Here is a 22,113-nt window from a genome sequence, read left to right as displayed (position 1 = left end):
GCCATGCACACTTTGCCCCATTTTGCCAGGCCCAGCACCAGCATGGGGTAGGCGGACCAGGCTAAGGACGCTGTTGTGCACACTCTTCACAGGCCCAGCCCACACCAACCCCTCTCCAACCCTCGATTTCTCCTTCTCAGGTGTGTGTGTAGGGGTAGAGACGTTGCCGCGCAGAAAGTCCTCTGTAGCAAAGACGTGGATCCCTAAATAACATTTCCAGATTTTGAATGAGGACAAAGCCCTTCAATCTCATATCGTTTTTGTTGCTGTTACTAGCTTACAGTGCATAAAGCGCTTTCTCTCTAAAACAGCAAGATGAAACAAGCTGAGTTTTATGATACAAAGAAGGGAGAAGCACTGCAGTGGGAATTCTCAGGCCACACAAAGGCAAGACCCTTCCCCAGGAGTTTGGAAGGCTGACGTTTCCTTTTCTGATTTGGTCGGGTTTGAGAAATGCCCGCCTCTCCCTTGCGCAAGAGTCTCCACGCCCAGGTGAAGGCGGGTCTTGCTGCCATGGCGACAGCGCGGTTAGGCTAACGAGCTCCTCTGGCAACCAATAGAAGCTAGGAGAGGGCGGGGCCCGCTGGGTCTTTTGCGGCTGCGGCGGGCTTGCAGGTTCGTGGACGCAGCATTGGGGGAGGGGACGGGGGTCGCGGGGATACTGGGGGTCCCGGTCTGGCCTAAAACCTCTGGGCGTGGTGGGCACCGGCCTTCGCCGTCGGAGCAGGGGTCCCAGACTCGCACCCAAAAGTTCCCGTCGGGCCCGAGCGGGGAGGAGCTGCGGGGCGGGCAGAGGCGGAGATGGCGGAGGGCAGTGGGACGTGATGCGCGGGTCAGAGCCGGGCCTTGAGAAGGAACTGGAGGCCCCTGGCAGCGGTGTGCTCTCGAGGCCCCCTCTGCCGGGCCCACCAGGTGGCCGGCGGAGAGCCGGAGAGTTGTGCGGGATAGAAAGCAGGGTTTGGCGACCGAGTTTAGCAGGCCTTGGAATCCTGGAGCCCAGCCCCCAACCCCATTCTCACTTCTTGGCAGGATGGTTAAGGGCCTAACGTGCTGGCTGCAGTGTGGCCACCTTCCCCTTCTTCGACTCCGTATCTCTTTTTCCAGGTGTCCGGCTTTGCTGGCCCAGCAAGCTTGATAAGCATGAAGCTCTTATCTTTGGTGGCTGTGGTCGGGTGTTTGCTGGTGCCCCCAGCTGAAGCCAACAAGGTGAGGGAGGTGAGCCTGCAGCACCTGGTCACGACCGCCGACCACCGTGCACGGCCACCCTGTCTACAGGGCTGACTCAGAGGTAGCTAGTTGCTCCTTAAGCCTGCCTCTCACTCACCTATGGGCCATACTTTTTTTAGTGGTCTTCCTTCAGGTTCAAGGCTGCTGGCCTCTCTAAGGATCGTGCGGGGGAAGAGGGTGGGGCACAGAGCACTGACTCACTCTGGATCAGACAGATCAGTGGTGGACTTCCAGCAAGGAAGTTTGGAGAAGTTATCTAAGTTCTCCGTACCTTCCTTTGCTTTGGACCAGAAGTATTTTTCGTTTCAGATATTTTTGGATTTGGGAGTATTTGCACATACAAAATGAGATATCTTGGGGAGGGGAACCAAGTCTAAACCTGAAGTTCGTTTATGTTTCATATATGCTGTATACACATAGCCTGAGGGTAATTTTATACAATATTTTCAATAATTTTCTGCATAAAACAAAGTTTATCTACACTGAACCATCAGAAAGCAAAGGTGTCACTATCTCAGGCACTCATGTGAATAGTCTGGTTGGTTGGCATCACCACCGTTCCTGACAATGAATTTATATGCTGCCGATAAATATTTTCTTACAAATAAATTTTTAACAGTAAAAAATATGATGTACTATTAATACAGTGAAAATAAATGATTTGTTCAGGGTAGCACAGTAGCATCACCAGAGTATCAGCTGCTAGACACAGCAGCATCAGGCTTTCTGTCCCCTGCTGTGACGCTGTGTTTTGATTAAAGGTTACTGTGCACAGTATTTTTTTTAGGTGAGAAGTAGTGTCTGAAGCCGTAAAGGTACCAGAAAGTGGGTTCTCTAGAGATGAGAAGGCATTCTGCCAGATGGTTTTTAAAAATGTTTTTGCCAGTCACCTGATTCATTAACAAGCTTTTGTCTTAGAAGTCTTTTTGATTTTATAGACTGACACGATTTCTTGTTCTGTTATGAATACACTCTGCTGTAGTATTTCAAGAAGCCCATGACACATTTTTACCATGTCTATAGGTGCTTTTCTGCAGTGTTAACATCATCTTTGTGGTCATGTCCGTGCTTAACAAGTTTGAGATTGGGAGCATTTCGAATTTTTGTTTTAGGGATGCTAGTACTGCCACCTGTAGCAGCAGTTGTATCTATTACTCTGCTTAGGGAGAATCAAATTACATAACAATGTAAAAATGCCCTGTCAGTATAAAGTCCTATACAGTTTGAAGTTTCCATTATTAAGGGTGACCCACCTAAGTTCTAGGACTCCTGAGATAACTTCCATTCTTTAAGGTTACATTCCTATGGAGCTGTTTGGATAGATCTGTGGAACTAAAGATCATCCAGGCTTTGAAGTAAGGTTAAGGCCAGGGGTTTGCTTCCATTCTCTCCTCAGAATTCCTAATTAATAAAGACATTTATGGTGGTGTCTCTTACTCATTCCAGAAGGGAAGAACTTTCAAAGGGGTTGCTTGAGTATGCCCACAGAAATGACCCACTTTTTCTTGTTTACCCTTGCCCTTTATGTTTCCCCAATCCTACCAAAGAAGTTGGAGATGGAATGTGGGGAAGAGGCTGGCTGCTAAGTCCACTGGACAGAGGTGCACACACAAGTGTGGGGTCTGGGGTAGAGGACTGCCACTTCACACACACATACACACACACACACACGCATTTCCCCCCTTCCCTCTCCCCCGATTCCTCTAAGTACCTACTTTGGGACTCGCAGGCCTAGACAACTTTCTGTGAGTCTCATTTGCCACCTGGACATTTTCTGTCTTTAGGACCCTGTGCTGTAGCTTGCCTCCTGCAGTGGCAGTCCTTGCTGGACTTGAACTTGGGGATGGAGAAAGTGCAAGAGCATAGATATGGTTCACCTAACAGGATAGGGAACAGAAAGTTGACAACCTTGCTAGAACCTGAACCCAGGCAGAGTCTCTGTGTACTTGACATGTGCTTTCTCTTCCAGAGTTCTGAAGACATCCGGTGCAAATGCATTTGTCCACCTTATAGAAACATCAGTGGGCACATTTATAACCAGAATGTGTCCCAGAAGGACTGGTAAGGCATTACACACAGGCCCCTGGCTGCTATACCCAGCTGAAGTTATGGGTGTTTACTAGAGTTCTTAGACCCTGGAGGATAAGCATGCTCTCCCATGCCTATGGAGAGCCTTTCAAAGGAATAATTATTCATGTCACAGAACCAATTTCATAGTTGTCAACTGTCTGTGGAAACAGGACCCAGGTATCTTGAATTCCAGCTGGGTGGTCCCTGGCTAGAGGAGCGGATTTTGTTGTTTTGCTTTGAATATTGGTCTTTAGTGATGCATACAGAATGGTAGTAGAGAAATTGGGAGAGGTAGGTATTCTGACCACATACTGTAGGATACCTAATGCTTTTGCAAAGCTGTTACATGTGATATTCTGTGCCAGTCTCATAGTGTCCTTGTAAGGTAGGTGGGATGGATTTTGCTCCCATTTTATAATAGCAGAGACAGAGGCCCAAAGAAATAATTTAGAGTCTTGAATTCATTTCTGGGTACCTCACTTTTAAAAAGAGAAGAATAACCCAGAATTCATTTAGAGAAAGGAGACCAGTGCGGTGAAGGGAAGTTTGAACACATTGTCCTGGAAGGAATGGCTTAAGGAAGCAAGGAGAGCCTAAAGAGGAGAGGACTTGGGGGCGCACGATGATTGATTAAGAGCTGGAATGTTATGGGAAGTGAGACCTGTGGGAGCAGGTACTGGTGGGGATCAGTTATGTTCATTGGGGTTTCGTGGTATAGAGTTGGAGCCAAAGCTTCAGGGAAACCGACTTAAGCATGAGTTGAGGGAGCATTTCTAATCTAGGCAGTTTTGGGAGTCAGGAATCTCCGTGCTTGGAGGGCCCCGAGCACAGATGGGCTGAGGTCACTATAGAAGAGATCGACATCAGTTGAGGGGTCCGGGTCAGTGCTGCCTCTCCTGCTTTCTCAAAGCAGATGAGCTTTGAGAAAACACAGATTCCCGGTACCACCACCACCCCCCGATTTTGATTGTTCAAATACGGAGTGAGGGTGGGGGGAAGCAGTAATCTTTCTTTCCTTTGGTGCTTAGGACGCAGTTGATCCAGAGCAACACTCGAGAATTTTGAAACTAGTTGAATTTCCAATTCTGAGACTGTCTCGTTTTCTGAGAGGCAGTCTAGTTAGACAGACTCTGTGTTCAACCTTCCTGACTTCAAATTTAGCCTAGCTGATTGTTAATTGTGTGACAAATTACTTAGTCTCCACTGCACTTTGATTTCCTTACTGTAAATAGTGGCAGTACTTTGAGTGTTAAGTATGTATGTGTTTGTGTGTGTGTTGTGCATGTGTGTGCACAGGTAAGTAACTATAGCACTTAGAACAATATCTGGCACATAGTGCTTATATAAATGTTAGCTGATATTAATGTATATTATCATGCCTTACTGGTGGCCACATAGATAGTCATGATCAAACTTACACCACAGACTGAGAAAACGGGCTCCTCCTGAAGCACTAGCCTTCTACTTAGGAGAAGTACAAGTAACCCCCTTGTATCTTGTGGTTATAGTTCAAATAGCATCAGTAAAACCTTTGATGGGCTGTCTTAGCCCTTCACCAGATAACAAGGCTATATCCCATACTCCTTGTGCAGGCAGACACTTGCAAATTTAGGAACACTCTCTCTGTCCTGGAGCTATAGATGGCCTGAAAACCCAAGGTTGGATGCCTGCAGAGGACAGAGTCCTGTCTAGACCTCTCAGGCTATAGTTTATCTCCTTCTTCCCCTTAGAAGTCAGAATTAAGGGGCTGCCTGATGAATAGCCTTACATCAGGACCCTCAGGGCAGCTCCATTAAGGGTGGTGGGTGAGGCTGGAGGAAAGACTCCAGGATTCTAGGACCCAGTGACACTGACCTTGACTGGGAGTCATCATGTGCTTGCCTGGAGCCTCTTAAGGGTAGGGTGGGGCCTTGACATTATTCTGAGTACCTCAGCGCTAGGGCTACAGGAGGCCAGTTTGAGTGGGTCTTCTAGTCTCTGCCACGTTTTCACTTTGCTGTCACGTTGGTCCACTGCTAAAGAACACTTGCACCCTTCCCCTTGGTTGTGCAGAGTAAAGCCAGAATCATCTGAGATGCGGTCCTCAGGTTTAATGGCCAAGCCATGTATGTTTCTATGTTTACTGGTATCCTGCCATCTAGTGTTGAGAGTTTATAACTGTATGCACAAAAAAGGCAGAAACCCCAATTTTGCCCCATTGGTGGGTCTGGCAAGGAGATGTGTTATTAGAGACACTCCCAGAGCAGGAAGGCACTTAATAAGTTGGCTAGTTCCTTGCCTTTCAGACTTGTTAAAATAGAACTTCTCTGCAAACAAAATCAATTTTAGAAACAAAATCTATAAAACATAAAGTCGGAATTGCTCTGGCTGAGAGGGAAGTGTCCCTCGGCCCCTCTCTGACTACCACCCCACCGTACAGTGGTTCCCATGGGTCCCAAAAGAGTACAGTTTGGAAGACACTGACCAAGTTCAGTCTCCATTTGTAAATGAGAAAACCGAGGCCTGGAGAAGTTAAATAAATTGCCCACTATCACGGGAGAGTTGGAGACAGCAGAAGTATTTCAGCTCCTTATTGCTGTTTCCCTGGGTAGCAGGATCCCACAGTGAAGAACTCAGGTCGCCCTTCCAAACTGCCCCTGACACCTTGGCCTTGTGAGAAATCCATAAATCCCACTGCAGTACTGGTATGACCTAGACCCAAGACCCAGTGTAGCTCACGTAAGGGAGGAATCTGGAGGCTTGTAGAGACTTCCTGGAGAAGGGAAGATGGCATTCCCTCTGGACAGGAATGACAACCAAGCACCCTGGGTGACCCTGGCCTTGCCCCTCAACCCCTCCCTCCCAGAGGAAACAGCGTGCAAGGCCTGAAAGCAGTACTTTCAGTTACAACAGGGGAGACCTGCTCACAGCAGGGAGTAAGTAACATGTTGGACACAGAGATGGAACTGGATCATGAAAGGTTTAGATAAACTCTTGTATGCTACATATGGATTTTTAGGAGAACAGAGTCTTTTAGAGCATATCCCATTCTTATTCCAACACACGATCTTTATATCACACACCCTTGATGCTTCTGCCAGAAACCCAGCCCTATAGCTCAGAAGGGAGCTGTGCTTGACTCTTGCAGGACACCGGTCAGAGCTGGAAGGGCTTTTTAAAGATTAACTGGTACAACTGCTTTATCTCACAGAGAAGAGGACAGGCCCAGGATATGAACACTTGGTGGCAGAGCCAGGACAGAGCCCAGGTGCACTGCAGCATGACACCTGCTTCACCTCTGCACACCCCCGAGGAGTTTGGTTTTTCCATTGGTAGTGATGAAGTGCGTTCTGTAGAGTTTTTTGCTTTCTCAATGTGGTCCATGAACCCAACACGTTGGAACCATGCTGATCTGAGGAAGGCTGGGAATGAGAGGCTTGAGGCAAGCCAGGTACCAGCCCAGGCCCCACTGAGGCTGAGTCAGAAGTAAAGACATGTGGCTGAGGATCTGGATTTGGTTTCTGGCCTCACCACCACTGTGGAGATGCCACTTTGCCTCCTAAGCCTCTTTCCCTGTTTTTAGATGTGGAACCTAAGATCTTTATCCCACCTTATGCAAGAGTGCTGTTAGATGAAAGTGGGCTAAGTAGGTCTACTCTTCCTTTAGGAATCACGTAGTTACTGAGCCTGCTCTGGCGAGCACCCAGCTAGGCACTGGGAATATGGAGATGTATAAGACATAACCCTGTGTTCGAGGAACGTACACCTCCTGGGGAGACAGCACAAATAAAGATTGGATTCCAGTGCAGTGCATTGGCGGGGGTTTGGGAGGAGCTGGCTGTTGGGCACAGGCAGCTGAGCTGAGAGTTAAAAGATGAGACGAGGTGGCAAAGCCATGCCCTCCTGGTGAGAGTGTGAGTGTGGCTCATTCAGAGAGCAGCCTGGCAGATCCATGTGACTGGAGGATGGGAAAGTGGGTGAGGGAGGCGTAGCAGGAGATGGAACTGTAGTGACGTGGGTTGGGACCCCCAGCAGAGCAATTCAGTTAGTACTGACCCTAGGGGCTCTGTGGAGGCCTAAGCTGGGGAATGACATGACCAGAGTTGCATTCTGGAAGACTACTCGGCTGCCGTGGGAAGGTAGTACATGTTAGAAAGGCCAAACTAGAGGCGGGAGGGCAGTGCAGAGGCTGGCGCAGTTGTCCAAGGAAGATAGGATGAGGGCCTGAGCTAAGACACAGCAGTGGGAAATAATAAAGGAGATGAATTCTAGGAATTTTTAGGGAAGTAAGATCACTGGCCTTTGGTGGATTCATAGATGAGAGGAAGGCAGTGTCAAAGATGATTTCCAGGGTTTGACCCAGACAGTGAAGTGGATGGTAGAGGTGTTCTCTGCCATTGCGAATGGGAAGCCAGTTTGCAGGAGTAGGGAGTGGGGGGCAAAGGGTGTGCAGGGGCGGGTGTAGAGTTCATAGTCTCTATGAGACATGCAAATAGTGACTCCTGTAGCTTATAGAGGAGAGCAGCCCTGGCTGGAGATTCTGACCTAAGATCTGTCAGCTTCTGAGTTAAACGTTTGGGACAGATGAGCACATCCAGGGAAAACATAGCATGAGATGAGGAAGGCAGCTGGGGGTAGAACTCTGGGAACGTTGATGGTTTTGGTGCCAACACTGTAGGCAGTTTGGAGAGCTGGTTTTGATATGCAAGGGGCATGGGCTATGAGGCTTTGGGTTGGGAAGGGATTCTGCCAGTCTGATCCTTTATAAGCCCTCAGTCCTCTCTGGGAGCACCCTTCACTTTTTCCCAGTCCCTACCTCTCAGCTCCCCTGGCTGCCTGCTTCCCTGGTCTTGAGGCTTTAAGACCTGGTGGCCCTGCCTCGACAGCCCTGTCTGTCTCTGTTGCAGCAACTGCCTGCACGTGGTGGAGCCCATGCCGGTGCCTGGCCATGACGTGGAGGCCTACTGCCTGCTGTGCGAGTGCAGGTACGAGGAGCGCAGCACCACCACCATCAAGGTAATGCCAGGGTGTCAGGAAGCCAGTGGGATTCCCACACTCCATTCCCCAATCGCGGGCTGGCCTACACCCACAGTTTTTCACTTTATTCTGGAACATTCCAACGGCTATGAGACTGGCTTCTAGGCTAGCCTAGTATAGACATCGGGACCCACATCCCACACCTTCCTGGAGCCAGCTCCCTTCTCTGCTCTCTTTCCAGTGGTTCCCATTACAGTGAGAGGGGAGAGCCCTGGGAGAGCTGCTGGAGACTCCCTTTTCCCTGCATTCTTTCCAGTTTTTTTCCTTCCTCTCCCTTCTTCTGTTCATCCAGTAAATCTCTTTTCGGTGCCTGCTGTATTCTGGGCAGATGCTGCCAATGGGGAGGTTGGCCTGCCCTCCTGGAGCTTAGTCTAATTAAGCTTCCAAAGTGACTAAGCTCCTGTAAAAAGTGTCAGAGCTGTGAACTAGGGCTGGGTATTGGGTGCTGGGAGAACATCAGATTGGTCCTTTTGTGTTTTCCTGAACCTTGTTCTCATTGATTATTTGGGTGAATTCAGGAAAGAGATGATAGACACAGTCATCACCACAGACATCACGAGTTCTCTGTTCATTCCTCTGCACCAGGCAGAACTTCCTGTGTCTTCTGGAGGCTGTGAAGCTGCCCTAGCAGAGACCCCCATGACCCCCAGCCTCCCAGTGCAGCTTCCTAGTCCAGGTTCTAACAATCCTGGGCCAGGCGCCTGGCACACACAGTGCTCACTGATTACATAGTCATTTCTCTCTCTTTTTTTTTTGTTTTTTAGAGACTGGGTCTGACTCTGTTGCCTATGCTATAGTCCAGTGGCATGATCACAGCTCACTGCAGCTCTGACCTCCCAGGCCCATGCAACCCTCCCACCTCAGCCTCCTGATTAGCTAGGACCACAGGTGTACATCCCCACACCCAGCTAATTTTTAAAATTTTTTGTAGAGACAGGGTCTCACTATCTTGCCCAGGCTGGTCTCAAACTCCTGGCCTTGAGCAATGCTCCAGTCTTGGCTTCCCGAAGTGCTGGGATTGTAGGTGTGAGCCACCATGCCCGGCCTAATGTAGCCCTTTCTGTTCCAGTTTGTAGCTTTTTTCTGCTTATCCTTTGAAGAGTCTATAGATAGCATTGGAAAATAATTCTCATATTTAAAGGCACTGCTGGGTCCTCCATCAGGTTTCTCCTTTTGAGGCACATTTTGTGGGGCGGTGGTCTTCACTGCTGTCCTTCCTGCTTGTTCCAGGGAGCCCTGTGCTGTAGCTCCTCTGTGTTCTCACCACTCAGGGACAAAGCAGCTGTCTGTCCTCCACCGCTCCCAGCCAGTGCCCTGTGCAGACTCCACTCCTTTCATCCTCCCACCTGCGGCAGCCCCTCCTGCAACTGTCTTTCTCCTTCTCTGAACTTGCTCCAGTGGGCCTCACCCTCCAGGGACCAGATGCCTGAGACCTGAAATTCAGAGCCAGATGTCGCCGCTGCTCCCTGTTTGGCCGGGAGGGAACTTCCTGGCATGGGGACCTCATCAGATACAACTTCCTAATCCCTCCCATTTCCCCCAGTCCTCCTGCTAGGAGGCGCCCCTCAGCTTCAGCCTATTGAAGACCCAGCCTCTGTTCTCCTTCCGCCTTCCTGGGGTACAGGTGAGGTCTGATTATTTGACCTGTTTAATCAGGCGTGAACACGGTGCCCCAATCAGGTGGGACATTGGTCCAGTGGAACTTGGCTATTGGCTGAGCTGGGCACCCAGCTTGAAAGTCCTGAGGTTCTTTTTTTCACTCTTGTTCACAGTGTAGGCAGGGCAGGGCTGAGATCAGAAGCCAGCAATGGCCTGGCCAGGCACTGTGGAATTAGGAAAGGCATTTGAGAGGGAGTCAGCAAGTCTGGGTTCGAGTCACACCTCCACTGTCTGGTAGCCTTGGGATCCCGGGTGACCTAGCCCAGCAGTTCTCAGTCAGATGATTACAGCCCCACAGAGGGCATTTAGAAGTGGATGAAGGTGCTTTTGTGGTCCCAATAGCCGAGGTGTGTTATCAACACCGTTACAGGGATGTCCCACCCAAAATCCCAGAGCACCCACATTGAGAAACATTGAATTTGCCTCATTAAATCTATCTTTTCTGTAAAAACAAAATGACTCCAGCTTGTGAAGCACTGTGTATGTAAGAGATTCATGGAGTTGTTGTTCTAGCCCTGGCTTTCCCCTCCCTGCAGAGGGGCTGGTGGGAGGGCAGGCGTGACCTCCACCCCCAGTGCACGCCTTCTTACCAGCCCGAGCCACTCTGCGCAGGGGCGTGCTGTGAGTGGGCCAGCGTGCGCCATCCGTCCTGCTCTCCACAGGAGCAATGAGCCCCCAGCCCAGGCTTATTCTTCCTGGTCTCAGCTTTTCAGCCTCTCCACAGCCTGTTCTTCCTTGCTCTTAGTTTCTGATTGCTTCACCCTTCATCATGGACTCTTCTACAGCCAGGGAGGCCCTGCGTTCCCACCTCCACCCCGCGAGCCTCTCAGGGCATCAGGCTCCAGATTTCTTCCTTTATCATCTGCCTGCTGCCCTGATGCCTGCTGTGCAGATTCCCTCAAGTTAGGACAGAGCGCTTCCTCTGTGGAGTAGGCCCTCCCTTTCCTTTCGGGGCATGCTTTCCCTCTGAGCCCACGTTGCCTCCAAGTCCTTTCTTAGTGCACCACTCGAGGAGTCACTGCCAGCCAGGCACAGATGGCCCAAGACTAGAAATGGATTTCTAGCCCTGGCCCCAGATGCTGATTGACAGGCACGCTGGTCTTTTCCTCAGGTCATCATTGTCATCTACCTGTCCGTGGTGGGTGCCCTCTTGCTCTACATGGCCTTCCTGATGCTGGTGGACCCTCTGATCCGAAAGCCAGATGCATACACCGAGCAACTGCACAATGAGGAGGAGAATGAGGTAAGAGGGCTTTGAGTGCCCAGGCCCTGGGCTCCTGCATGTGTGTCCCCAGGGCAAAACCCAGAGGAGCGCCACCTAGGTCTAGGGCCCACCTCCCCCACATGCTTCAAGTTGCTTTTCTGGTCAGTGTCCTACACATCACCCAGACTCAGCAGGGACCTGCCCTTTGCCCTTCCAGATGAAGCAGGACACCAGGCATCAGGCAAGCTCCATGCACAAGCCGGGGGAGCCATGTCATCCTGCTGCACTGTGCTTCCCAGCAGAGGGGGTGCAGCCAACCAGGGCCAGTCACACATAGATACACATAATATTCCCTGCGTGCTCAGACATGGGTGACAAGCTGCTGGTGGACTGGAAGGCGGCAAGTTAATTTGTTTGTCAAGTAATTCCACAAACATCTGTTGAACACTTGCTCAATGCAAACCAGAGCTCCAGGGTCTGGAGGGAAATGTAGGATTTCCAGAGCGGAAGAGGAATGAGGTAGACAGTGGTGCCGGGTGGGGGACGTGTGAGGAAGTTTGAGTGTTGCAAGCATAGGGTAGGGGTGTTTGCACAGTGGCAGTGAGAGCTGGCCAGTAGATTAAGTCCACATTATTAAAGGCCCTAAATGTCAAGCTAAGGGGGCTTGGCTTTATCTGATATGGAAAGTGGGGAACCACTGACCCCAGATGCTCATGCAGTGGTGGGGAGCTGACGGGGCTTGGACCAGGCCCAGCACAGTTAGCAAGCGCTCTCATCGTCTTCCCATTCATCCTCATACTAAAAAGTTGTGGACACCATGGCGAGGAAACCCAGGGGGACAGGAGGGCTCAGGTGAAGGACTCTTGGTGGGAGTGAGACGTGGTGCGCCAACATGTTGAGCAGAGTTGTGATGAGCCCCGCACTCCCCAGGTGGTCTAGGGGAATCTTGCCCGAGTGAGCCCTGTGTGCCTCGGGCTCCCCACTTACGCGCTCATGTACCAGCTAGCTGGGCGCACGAGACAGCAGAGCGGGCTGCTTAGAGGCGTGGAGCCGAGGCGGACGGGGTTGGCTGCTGCTTCCACTCTGAGCTCTGTCCCCAGGGCCTTGCTGCTGGAAGATACTCCTGTTTATTGACTGATGGAGGGATGCCCTGAGTGAACTCATGCATATGCATAAGGAATATCTAGTGGGGAAGCGCCTCAGCTAGGCCTCGGAGAATTAGTTGAAGAAACTGAGAGTTATTTAGCTTAAAGGAAAAAAGACAACTAAAGGAGACACATGATAGCTGCCTTCAGAAGTTTGTAGGAGGCGGCCGGGCGCGGTGGCTCACGCCTGTAATCCCAGAACTTTGGGAGGCCGAGGCGGGCTGATCACGAGGTCAGGAGATCGAGACCATCCTGGCTAACACGGTGAAACCCCGTCTCTACTAAAAATACAAAAAATTAGCTGGGTGCGGTGGCGGGCACCTGTAGTCCCAGCTACATGGGAGGCTGAGGCAGGAGAATGGCATGAACCCGGGAGGCGGAGCTTGCAGTGAGCTGAGACTGCGCCACTGCATTCTAGCCTAGGCAACAGAGCTAGACTCCGTCTCAAAAAAAAAAAAAAAAAAAAGAAGTTTGTAGGAGGCAGCTCAGCCTCACCTAGGGACGGAGAGATTTAACACAGTATAAGGAGGAAGCTAGGAGTCTTCCTGTAGACAGCGTGGTCTAACTATGGGGCAGGTGGGCTGGGCTCCCTTGCAAGACCATGAGCCAGTTCCTCACCAAAAAGAGGACCCAGGGCCTCAAGTGTAAGTGTGAAGCTGCCTGGGTGACGTGGGTCTGGGCCAGCATGAAGAGTGAAGAGAAGGGCAGGTCAGGGAGGGAGCCCGCCTGCTCTCGAGGGCTGTGTCGCCCCACCCTGCGCACATGCCTGGACTGCTCCCAGTTTGCCCCCAGCCTCCTGCTGACATGAGTTTGGCCGAAGGTGGAGCAGAGGGGATGAACCTCGCCCCATTGGAGCTGGGGCCTGGGAGGTGGTGGCACTGGCAGTTGGGTGGTCTGTGTTCAAGAGGAAACCTCGTGTGCCTACCTGGTTATTAATGTAGAGTAATAGCAGCTCTGATAGGGGAGGAGCATTGCTAATAAACACTCAGCGATTAGGGGTAATGTGGTAATTGCAGTCCTGGCTGGGGTAGTAATTGAGAGATGCAGCCCAATGATTTCCGTGGAATGCATGGCTCTGGGGCATGGCCTTGTTGTGTCTCCTGCCATCCTAGCCAGGGAGCCGGAGGGAGGGCAGCTTGGGGAGGGCAGCTTACCGTCCCTGGGTATGAACCCAGGTCTCTCTTACCCCCAGGAGACCTGGGGTGCTCCTCATTTGAAGCCTGTTCGTATGAGCCTTGGGAGGAAGAAGGGGTTAGATTGGCTAACCTGTAGCAGGACTGCCTGAGAGGACAGTAGGCTGTGACAGGCTGCAGCACAGAGAAGCTGGCGAGCCATGCTCCCTGCTGTAGGGGAGATTCCGGCCCTGGGATGGACAGGATGACATGCCCTCACCTCTCACCCAAGGTTCTAAAAGGTCATAAAAGGTTGTGTTTAATCTCTTTGATACCCTAACCTAGGGTTCAGCCAACTCTGGCTGGTTTTGGCCTGGGGCAGGTAGATCCCATTGGGTGCCCTTGGCTGGGTAAGGAAGTGCCCTCGGTCCCATTCTTTGGCATCACCTCTCCATCCCCTCACCTCCTGTGATTCTGTGTGGTCTGGAGGTCACAGATGTCTGTGGTTCAGCAACCCTGCTTTTCTGAGTGTATTCAGAAAACCTGCAGGTGGCACGGTGTTGAGATTTACACAGACCTTATGTCTGCCCTCAGGGATTTAAGCCCCAAGATGGCCAAAAGCAGGTGAACCAGCAGGAAACATAAAGGCTGGCAGTAAAATCTGGCTTCATAAGATGGATGGTCAGCTGAAGAAGCCAGATGCCTTGGGAGGCCCCTCTTTACTAAACAAGGGGTCGGAAAGTTACCCTTCCCTTTGTGTTAGTCTGGGAAGGAAGGCTTCCTGGCAGAGGGGGATTTTCAGTGCCAGCTCAGGGTGGATGGGAGAGTGACCGCTGAATTGCAGGGAGGATGAACAAGGCATTGGGGCTAGACAGAACCCAAGGAACTTGTCTTTACAGAGACCGGGGCCCTAGTCCTGGATGACAAGGGATAATCTACTGCCCCTCTCAGTGCACAGAGGAAAGGATTGCGGGGAAACATGGGGCTGGGGGGCAGGCACTCAGAGGAGTGGCAGCAGTACCTAGGCTGTAGCCATGTCTCTGGGTTTCACCCCAAGAGGAACAAAGTCAGGACATGGCCTCTTGGGGTTCCTTGAAAGCTCGCCTAGGCCTGTACAACTCGGTGACTTTAGAAGGAAAAGTCTCCCTAGGCTCCAGGAACTTTCAGGCCCTACGCCCCAGGAGTTTGGGACCCAGTTAGGGGTGAGATCTGGAAGTCAGGGCATTTTTTCAGGTTAAGGACCCCTTGGGTCCCTCTTCCCAAATCCTGTGGCCAGGAGCTCTCCTGCCCTGGAGGCAAAGAACTGGAAGAGGAAGGGGAGGCCTCCCCCTCAGCCTCAGCCCCGTTCATGGAGGGAGATGAAAGCCTGTCATGTTCCCTTTGAAAGCGCTGGCAGAGCCTCAGTGGGCCCTGATAGCTGGGCGCTGCCTCCCCTGGGATTCCAGCAGCATTAGGCGTAATCCCTGGGCTCAGACGTCCTTTGAAAGGAGGAAGCAAGCATGTTTGCTGGGGCAGAAACGGCAAACAGAGCTGTTTTAGATGTGCAGGTTGGGCCCTCTTTGAAGAGACACACATGGTTTCTCTGAGGCTGGGGATGTCGCTGCTCACAGCATGGGCCCAAGCTCTGAAGAGGTCTTCAAAGTGCTCACCCTCCTGGGGCAGTGGGTAGAGTTCTGGGCCCCGTTTGGGAGAGCGTATACAGGGAAATCAAGGAAAGGCGATGATGATGATGGGAACTGGAAATGCAGGCACCAGGGAGAAGACTCGGGCCCCTGGGGAGCAGTCTCCCCTCCTGTCCGCACATGGGTAGCAACTGTGTGCTGAGGACCCCAGCCCTGGGGAGCTGACAGTGAAACACGGAACAGACACACTGATGAGGGCAGTCCAGACAGCCTCCTCCCCTGAGGGCAGAATAGAAAGGTGTGCAATTCAACAGATGCTTCTAGAGCCTCCAGTGGGGCAGCACAGCATTGTGGTTAATCACAGTCCTGGGAGGGGCTGAGCCCTGCCATTTACTATCCGTGGTGCTAACCTCTTGATTTAGTTTTCTAAATCTGGAATAGACATAATCATTTTTACCTCAGCATAACTGTTGTGAACGTGTGCGTGGAAGCTTTACAAGTATTTGCTCATCCTTAAGAATGTGCTATTTCAATCAGGTGTTAACACTTAAGTAGCATCATGATTGCTGGAGGGAAGCCTGAGGGGCAGAGTGCACAAGGGCCTGAGTGAGGCGATCACCGCAGGTAGAGAGAGGACGCATGGACCAGTGTAGCCAGAGGCTTGGGGGTAAGGGGGGAGGTGAGGCTGGGAGTGCCCTTGAATGTCATGCTCAGCAGGGTTTTACTTGTGAGCAGCTGGGTCCCAGCTGGGGTTTTTGAGCAGGGAAACAGCATGAGTTGGTGTGTGGCAGGAAGGTGGCTCCGGCTGCAGCATGCAGGGGTCAGGGAGAGCCTCGCCGCAGAGATGCAGTGGGATGCAGCAACAGCAGCAAGGATTTGGGTCAAACGTGGAAAACTCAGGCTGTATAGTCCTCTTGCTAAAGGGCTTTGCACTAGGGCCTTGCTTTGCTGAGTGGCTGGTAAGTGACGAGACCACCTGGTCACGTTCCTGTGTCTGGGATTGGGGAGGACGGAGGAGGAGCAACCAGAGACGGGAGAGCCGCCTGAGGTGGGGTTCTCACTCTCCCTGTGTTCTCGTCATCAGACTTGGGCCAAGTCCAGTGCCAGCTCAGAACCAGTGCTTCTGGGCAGACTGAAGAGGGTTTCATCTGGGACGGCCTGAAGGGCTCAGGGCTAGTTTGATCAGCTCGGGCTTATCCACACAGCTACTTAGGTCCTCCCAGTGCTGGAGAGGAGGGCCTCGCTTGATGTCCTGAGCACTGGTTCCTTTAGAGGTGCTTTGTTCTTGCTCTAGCTGTGGGGAAAGATACCAGCCTGTCTCTTTGGTTCTCCATGCTGGCTCCCTCTTAGGAGAAACCAGCTAAAGAGGGATCCAGCTGGGTCCTAGGATAAGAGATATACATACATAGGTTCAAATTCTGCCTTGGCCACTAAACAGTCATGCAGCCTTGGGCAGCAAGATGATTCACCTTTCAGAGCCTCAGTTTCTGCAGCTACAATATGGGATGGTTTTACCCATTTGCCAGTGTTGTAAGCCTGGGAATAATCTGTGTAAAGTGCCTAGCAGAGCGCCTGGCACATAGTGGCACCTGTCACAGTCACACTGGTCTGGTCCCCCTGGGGACCTCCTGGGAACCCATCCATGTCCAAGCTCTTTCCCCTGATTGGGAGGGGCTCCACCCACCTCCCCTCCTAACTGCCCTTCTGTTCCCGAGTTAACCAGAGGCCCAGACTCAGGGCGAGAGGGGAGGAGTTGGTGGTATTTCTCCCACTGCTACCCACCATACTTGCTGCAGAGCAAGCACGGCTGAGGCCTCACTCTGGGCTGTCTCTGAAACAGATGTGGAGTCTTTAATACCTTTTAATCAGACTATTAGCGATGGAAGCACAGCCTCTCAGTGGCAGCTTTCCCCCACTTAGGAGCTGTTTGTTAAGACTTTACATGAAGGGAAAACAAATGATACTGTGGTAATGTGGTGAATTTCAGCATGTTCCCTTAATGCTCTGCTCTGGGCTCTCCCTGGCTTCCCCTTCTCAAGATGCTCCCTTGAGATGCAGAGCAGTGGAAGGAGGGCAGGGCTAAAACTGCCCCACCCTTCCAAGCCTAGCACCCCACCCACACACACTGGAGCCCTGTCATGAGGAGGACGGTCCCAGAAGGGATGAGAGTGGGAATGAAAAGAAGAAGAGAAGGCAATCCAGCCCCCAGAGCCAGGATGACCAAGTCCTGGTGGGCCCGTAGCTTCCCAGATGGGTCTTTAGTGTCCACCTCATGTAGACGGCCACACAGAGGCAGGATTGGGTGGAGGCTTGGTCTTAGCACTGTGGCCAGCTCAGTCAGCACAGTGAACAGAGAAGGCATGGAACTGGAAGGAGGGGCAGCAGCACAGCGGTTCTCACAGGCTTTCTCCTGGCAGCAGGCTGCCAGCCTTACTGCCTACTGGCTTCCAGAGCTAGGCTCTGATATCAGCCATCGCTCCTAGGGAAGAAAGAAACCAAAGGTCTCTTGAGCCCTAGCTCTGTGACAGCCAGGGTAGTAAGTGCTTTATATGTGTGTTGTTTAACTTTGCCGTACCCATCTACTAATCTTAAACCAGTGTATTTCAAACAAGCCATTAGGTCATGAAATGAATTTTGTGAGTCATGACCAGGATTTTTTAAAAAATAAAATGGAACAGAGCAAAGAATATCAGAATGCATTACACTAAGTATTGTTTTATGAAACTTCCTTTTCACTGTGTGTGTGTGTGTGTGTGTGTGTGTGTGTGTGGTAATATTCGGTAACTATAATTCCTAAAGACTGTAGAGCAGAAAACAGTCTCAATGACTACATTTATTATATTAAATTGAAGCTTGGAGAAATAAAGTAACTTGTTCAGGGACACACTGCCTCAGAAGTGACTGAGGCCATGGCTCCTTCCCAGCCCCCGCTGTGGACCTGTAGTTCCACCTGGGACACGGGCCTAGGGGAGTCTGAGGCTAGAAGGGGGCAGGTGGTCCCCAGCCCAGGAACAGAACCCAGGAGTCCTAATTCCAAGCTCAGTGTGCCCCCTGCCTGACATGGCCACACCTGCCTTTCAGGTGTTGCCTGAGCCTCACCTAGCCTGGCACAGGAAGCCTTCCTCAGGACCTGGACGGGAGGCTCCCAGAAGGCAGTGTCCATCTCTAATGCAGCTCAGAGATGAAGTCCTCAGAGCTCCAACGGGATGATGATGAATCCTCTCCCAGCCTCCTCACTGCCAGCTCATTCTCTGTCCACCCTACCCTCACCTCACCACCCCCCTTCGCCCCAGCCTAGCAGCTGCATGGTGACAGAAGCCGTGCCAGCTTGGGGCATTAGAAGCAAAGTTGCATTTACTGGGCGGCTCTGGGCTTAGAGAAGTGCACTAATCCCTTAAGAGATGTGTGGCAGGAGATGAGAGGCAGGGAAAGCTAGGGAGGAAATCCCCACGGGGGTGCAGGCCTGGCCCTCAGCTCTAATTCTCTCCAAAGATCAGGTTCAGGTCCTGCAGGAAATGCAGAGGCTCCAGAGCTTCAGAGGCAGAGAAGTGGTAATTAGGGGAGGATGCTTTTGACGGCAGCAACAGTTCTGAAAGCAAAGGGGAAGGGGATCAGCAGAGGCAGATAGGGAGGAAGCAGAGCTGTCCTCGGCTATCAAAGGAGGGAATGGGCCAGAGTGGGCTCTGCAAAGGGAATGCTGGGGCCGCTCTGAATTTCCATCCCTGCCAGACTCCCTGAGTGATGTCACATCCCTCTTTCCCAGAGAAACTAAGATCCCGTGGATCTGGATCTGTGCAGACTCCTCAGTAGGCACCTTCTCCCATCTGGAGCAGACTGCTGCCATCTCAGGGTAGCCAGACCCTAGCCCCTGGGCCTTCCTCCCACTCCCTGGGCGATGGCAGGGAGGGCAAGGGAGTTCTCTAGCCTAGTACTAGCCCTGGGGGCACCTCGGTGCATTCCTGAAACAACAAATGTCATCAAATCCTCTGCCTAAGTGAGGTCTTGAAGCCTATGCTTAGCATCCTTTTTGAGAGTTAGAAATAGTGGAATGGAGCATGATGAGGGGTGAGTTCAGGCTGGGAACCTCCCTTGAGCTATCTATGTGGCAGTAACTGGGGCCCCAGCAGAGCCTACTCTTCCTGGAGTGCTTGCTTTCCCAGGCCCCAGGGAGGGGCAGGGACCCCATCCTGCAGATGCTACAGACACTAAGGCCTCCAGCAGACCTGGCACACTGTTCAGCTCTGCAGATGACAAGGCAAGGTCCTCAGCCCACAGCACTTGGGGAGGCCCAGCCTCCCAGTCTGGGGAAGGTCAGGCTTTGGGGTTGCTCGTGGGTCGTTCTTTCCATGTCAGACTTTCAGGACCTGAGACCCTTCTGGCTTGCCGTGCCAGATCTTCTCTTTTTTTCTTCCCACTACAGGATGCTCGCTCTATGGCAGCAGCTGCTGCATCCCTCGGGGGACCCCGAGCAAACACAGTCCTGGAGCGTGTGGAAGGTGCCCAGCAGCGGTGGAAGCTGCAGGTGCAGGAGCAGCGGAAGACAGTCTTCGATCGGCACAAGATGCTCAGCTAGATGGGCTCATATGGTTGGGTCAAGGCCTCAACACCATGGCTGCCAGCTTCCAGGCTGGACACGGGGGGCTGCTTCTCCCTTCCCTCGGTGCCAGTTTTCCCTTTAAGAGCCCGTGGCATTTTTCCTCCTCCTCCCTAACTTTAGAAATATTGTACTTGACTATTTTGATTAGGGAAGAGGGATGCTGTCTCCGATCTCTGTTGTCTCCTTGGGTCTTTGGGGTGGAAGGGAGGGGAAAGGCAGGCCCGAAGGGAATGCAGACATTTGAGGCGGCCTCAGGAGTGGATGCAGTCTGTCTCTCCTGGCTCCACTCTTGCCGCCTTCCAGCTCCGAGTCTTGGGAATGTTGTTACCCTTAGAAGATAAAGCTGGGTCTTCAGGAACTCAGTGTCTGGGAGGAAAGCATGGCCCAGCATTCAGCATGTGCTCCTTTCTGCAGTGGTTCTTATCACCACCTCCCTCTCAGCCCCAGCTCCAACCCTGAGGACAGCTCTGATGGGAGAGCTGGGCCCCCTGAGCCCACTGTGGTCTTCAGGACGCACCTGGAAGCTGGTGTTCCCTGTCCCCTGTGCACTTCTCCCATTGGGACATGGAGTGCCCTTGCATACTCTGCTGCCGGTCCCCTCACCCGCGCTTGAGGGGGCTGGGCAGTCCCTCCTCTCCCCAGTGTCCACAGTTGCTGAGCCAGATGGTTGGTTGGAACACGAGACTCGAGGCTGACCGTGGATCTGAACACCGCAGCCCCTGTCCTTGGGTCGCCTCTTGTCGCTGAACTTCGTTGTACCAGTGCATGGAGAGAAAATTTTGCCCTTCTCTTGTCTTAGAGTTGTGTGTAAATCAAGAAGCCATCATTAAATTGTTTTACTTCTCTCACTTGCTGGATTTTAAGAGATTTAGGGAACTAGGAATTTTTCACAAGTGACCTGGTAAATGTATCCCAGAGGGGACAGAGAGCATTGCGCTTGCTAGGTCCAGACAGGCAGAGCCTTGGGAAGTCCAGGTGGCCGTGGCAGAGCCAACCATAGTGCACTCAGGCCAAGGCCACGGCTTGCTGGAAGTCCTCCTCACCTGATGAGGAAAGAGGTGGGTAGGCTGGGGCAAGGAGCATGGTGAACCGGCCCTTGGGAGTTATCCTGAGATTTTACTTGCTTCATGTTTGTGGGCGATTCCTCTGAAACTGAACAGTGCCTGATTCATCCTAATATCCTACAGACACAGTAAATAGTGCTCCCTGCAAAACCCTGAAGTATCCCCAAATGAAAACCAATAGGTATCAGGAGAAGGGTGGGTGGGGGAAACCAGAAAACGAGCTGCCCTGTAGAAGAAAGTGCCAGCAGCTTCAACAGGGACATCCAGAGGAGCCTGGCACTGTGCCAGCTCCAGTCCGGATGTGTGGTGCAGGGCACGGCCAAGACCCAGGCAAGGCATCTAGAGGGACCGAGCTGATCTGGTGTCCCCAGGGTTGTCCAAATAAACATGGATTAAGAACCTTTGTGTGGGCCCCCATGCTGGGTTTTTGGAGAGGGGTAGGAGGCAAGAGAACAACGTGGGGTGGGGGGTCAGTTTGCAGTAGTTTGTTGAAGTTCAGAGACAGAAGCGTAAAGGGGATGGGACTAGGGTGACCTGCAGATGGGGCTCCCAGGAGGAGCAGAGACTGGTTGGCATTGGAAACAAGAGACCCAGGTGAGAGAGGACCAAGTGGATTGTGGGGTCCTGAGCAAGTCTACTTAAGAAGTTTGTGGTAGGGCTAGCAAAAGATAGATGTGCCCCCAAATGCAAGGCTGGGACGGGAGTTGGTACTGACAACATTTCTACTGGTTCATTTACTTGGCAGCTACTCAGCGCCTACCAGGGCCAAGTCCTGCTGTGGAAGCTGCAGTGGGCTCTTTTATTCTTTCAGGATGGGGATGCCCTTATTTCAAGAGGCACACAAAAGCAGCGCTTTCCAAAGGTGGGCAGGTGGGTGTATTAACTTACCAAGGATAACCAGGCCAGAAATTGGTGCCTAACATTGCCAGGTCTCCCCTGTAAAACCACATGCCCTGGGGGAAACCTTGAGTGCCACATTTCTCTGAGGCTTGGGTAAGTCCTGCAGATGGTCCAACCTGGCTTTGGTAGTTTTCAGGACAACTGCTGTTAACTATAAATAAACCGAACTATAAGTCCAGTATATGAACATTTATAAAAGATTAGGAGTGACTGTTCACTTTACTAAGGATTCAGCCAGTAACCAGACATCTCAATATGTCTCAACTTCACACACAAAACCCAATTTTCAGACGATGGCAGAGTACGCTTCATCTCTCTGTGAATATGAAAGGACGGAGGTCCCCAGCAAGGGGCGAGTGCACTGCTTGACTGGTATCTGGAACAGAGATGAAGACCCCTGCAGCCAATGACGGAAAAGATCAGAAATGACATTCTTCACCCCGTCTCATATGATGTAAAAGGAACAGAACTTGGCCGGGTGCGGTGCCTCACACCTA

General features: G+C 51.9%; 1 protein-coding gene across 1 annotated transcript; it reads left to right on the top strand.

Moving 5' to 3' along the window:
• Positions 1 to 585: 585 nt before the first annotated feature.
• Positions 586 to 20,500, top strand: TMEM9 (transmembrane protein 9). Its single transcript, XM_074032326.1, is given in 7 exon segments — positions 586 to 615; positions 1,105 to 1,245; positions 1,247 to 1,288; positions 3,197 to 3,288; positions 8,184 to 8,292; positions 11,084 to 11,215; positions 19,476 to 20,500. Coding segments are annotated over 6 exon segments (633 nt in total). The 5' UTR covers positions 586 to 615; positions 1,105 to 1,140; the 3' UTR covers positions 19,629 to 20,500.
• Positions 20,501 to 22,113: the final 1,613 nt, after the last annotated feature.

The sequence above is a fragment of the Macaca fascicularis genome, chromosome 1 (assembly GCF_037993035.2).
Source record: "Macaca fascicularis isolate 582-1 chromosome 1, T2T-MFA8v1.1".
NCBI lineage: Eukaryota > Metazoa > Chordata > Mammalia > Primates > Cercopithecidae > Macaca > Macaca fascicularis.
The sequence above is the reverse complement of the archived record's forward strand: the minus strand, read 5'-3'. Positions and strand labels throughout refer to the sequence as shown.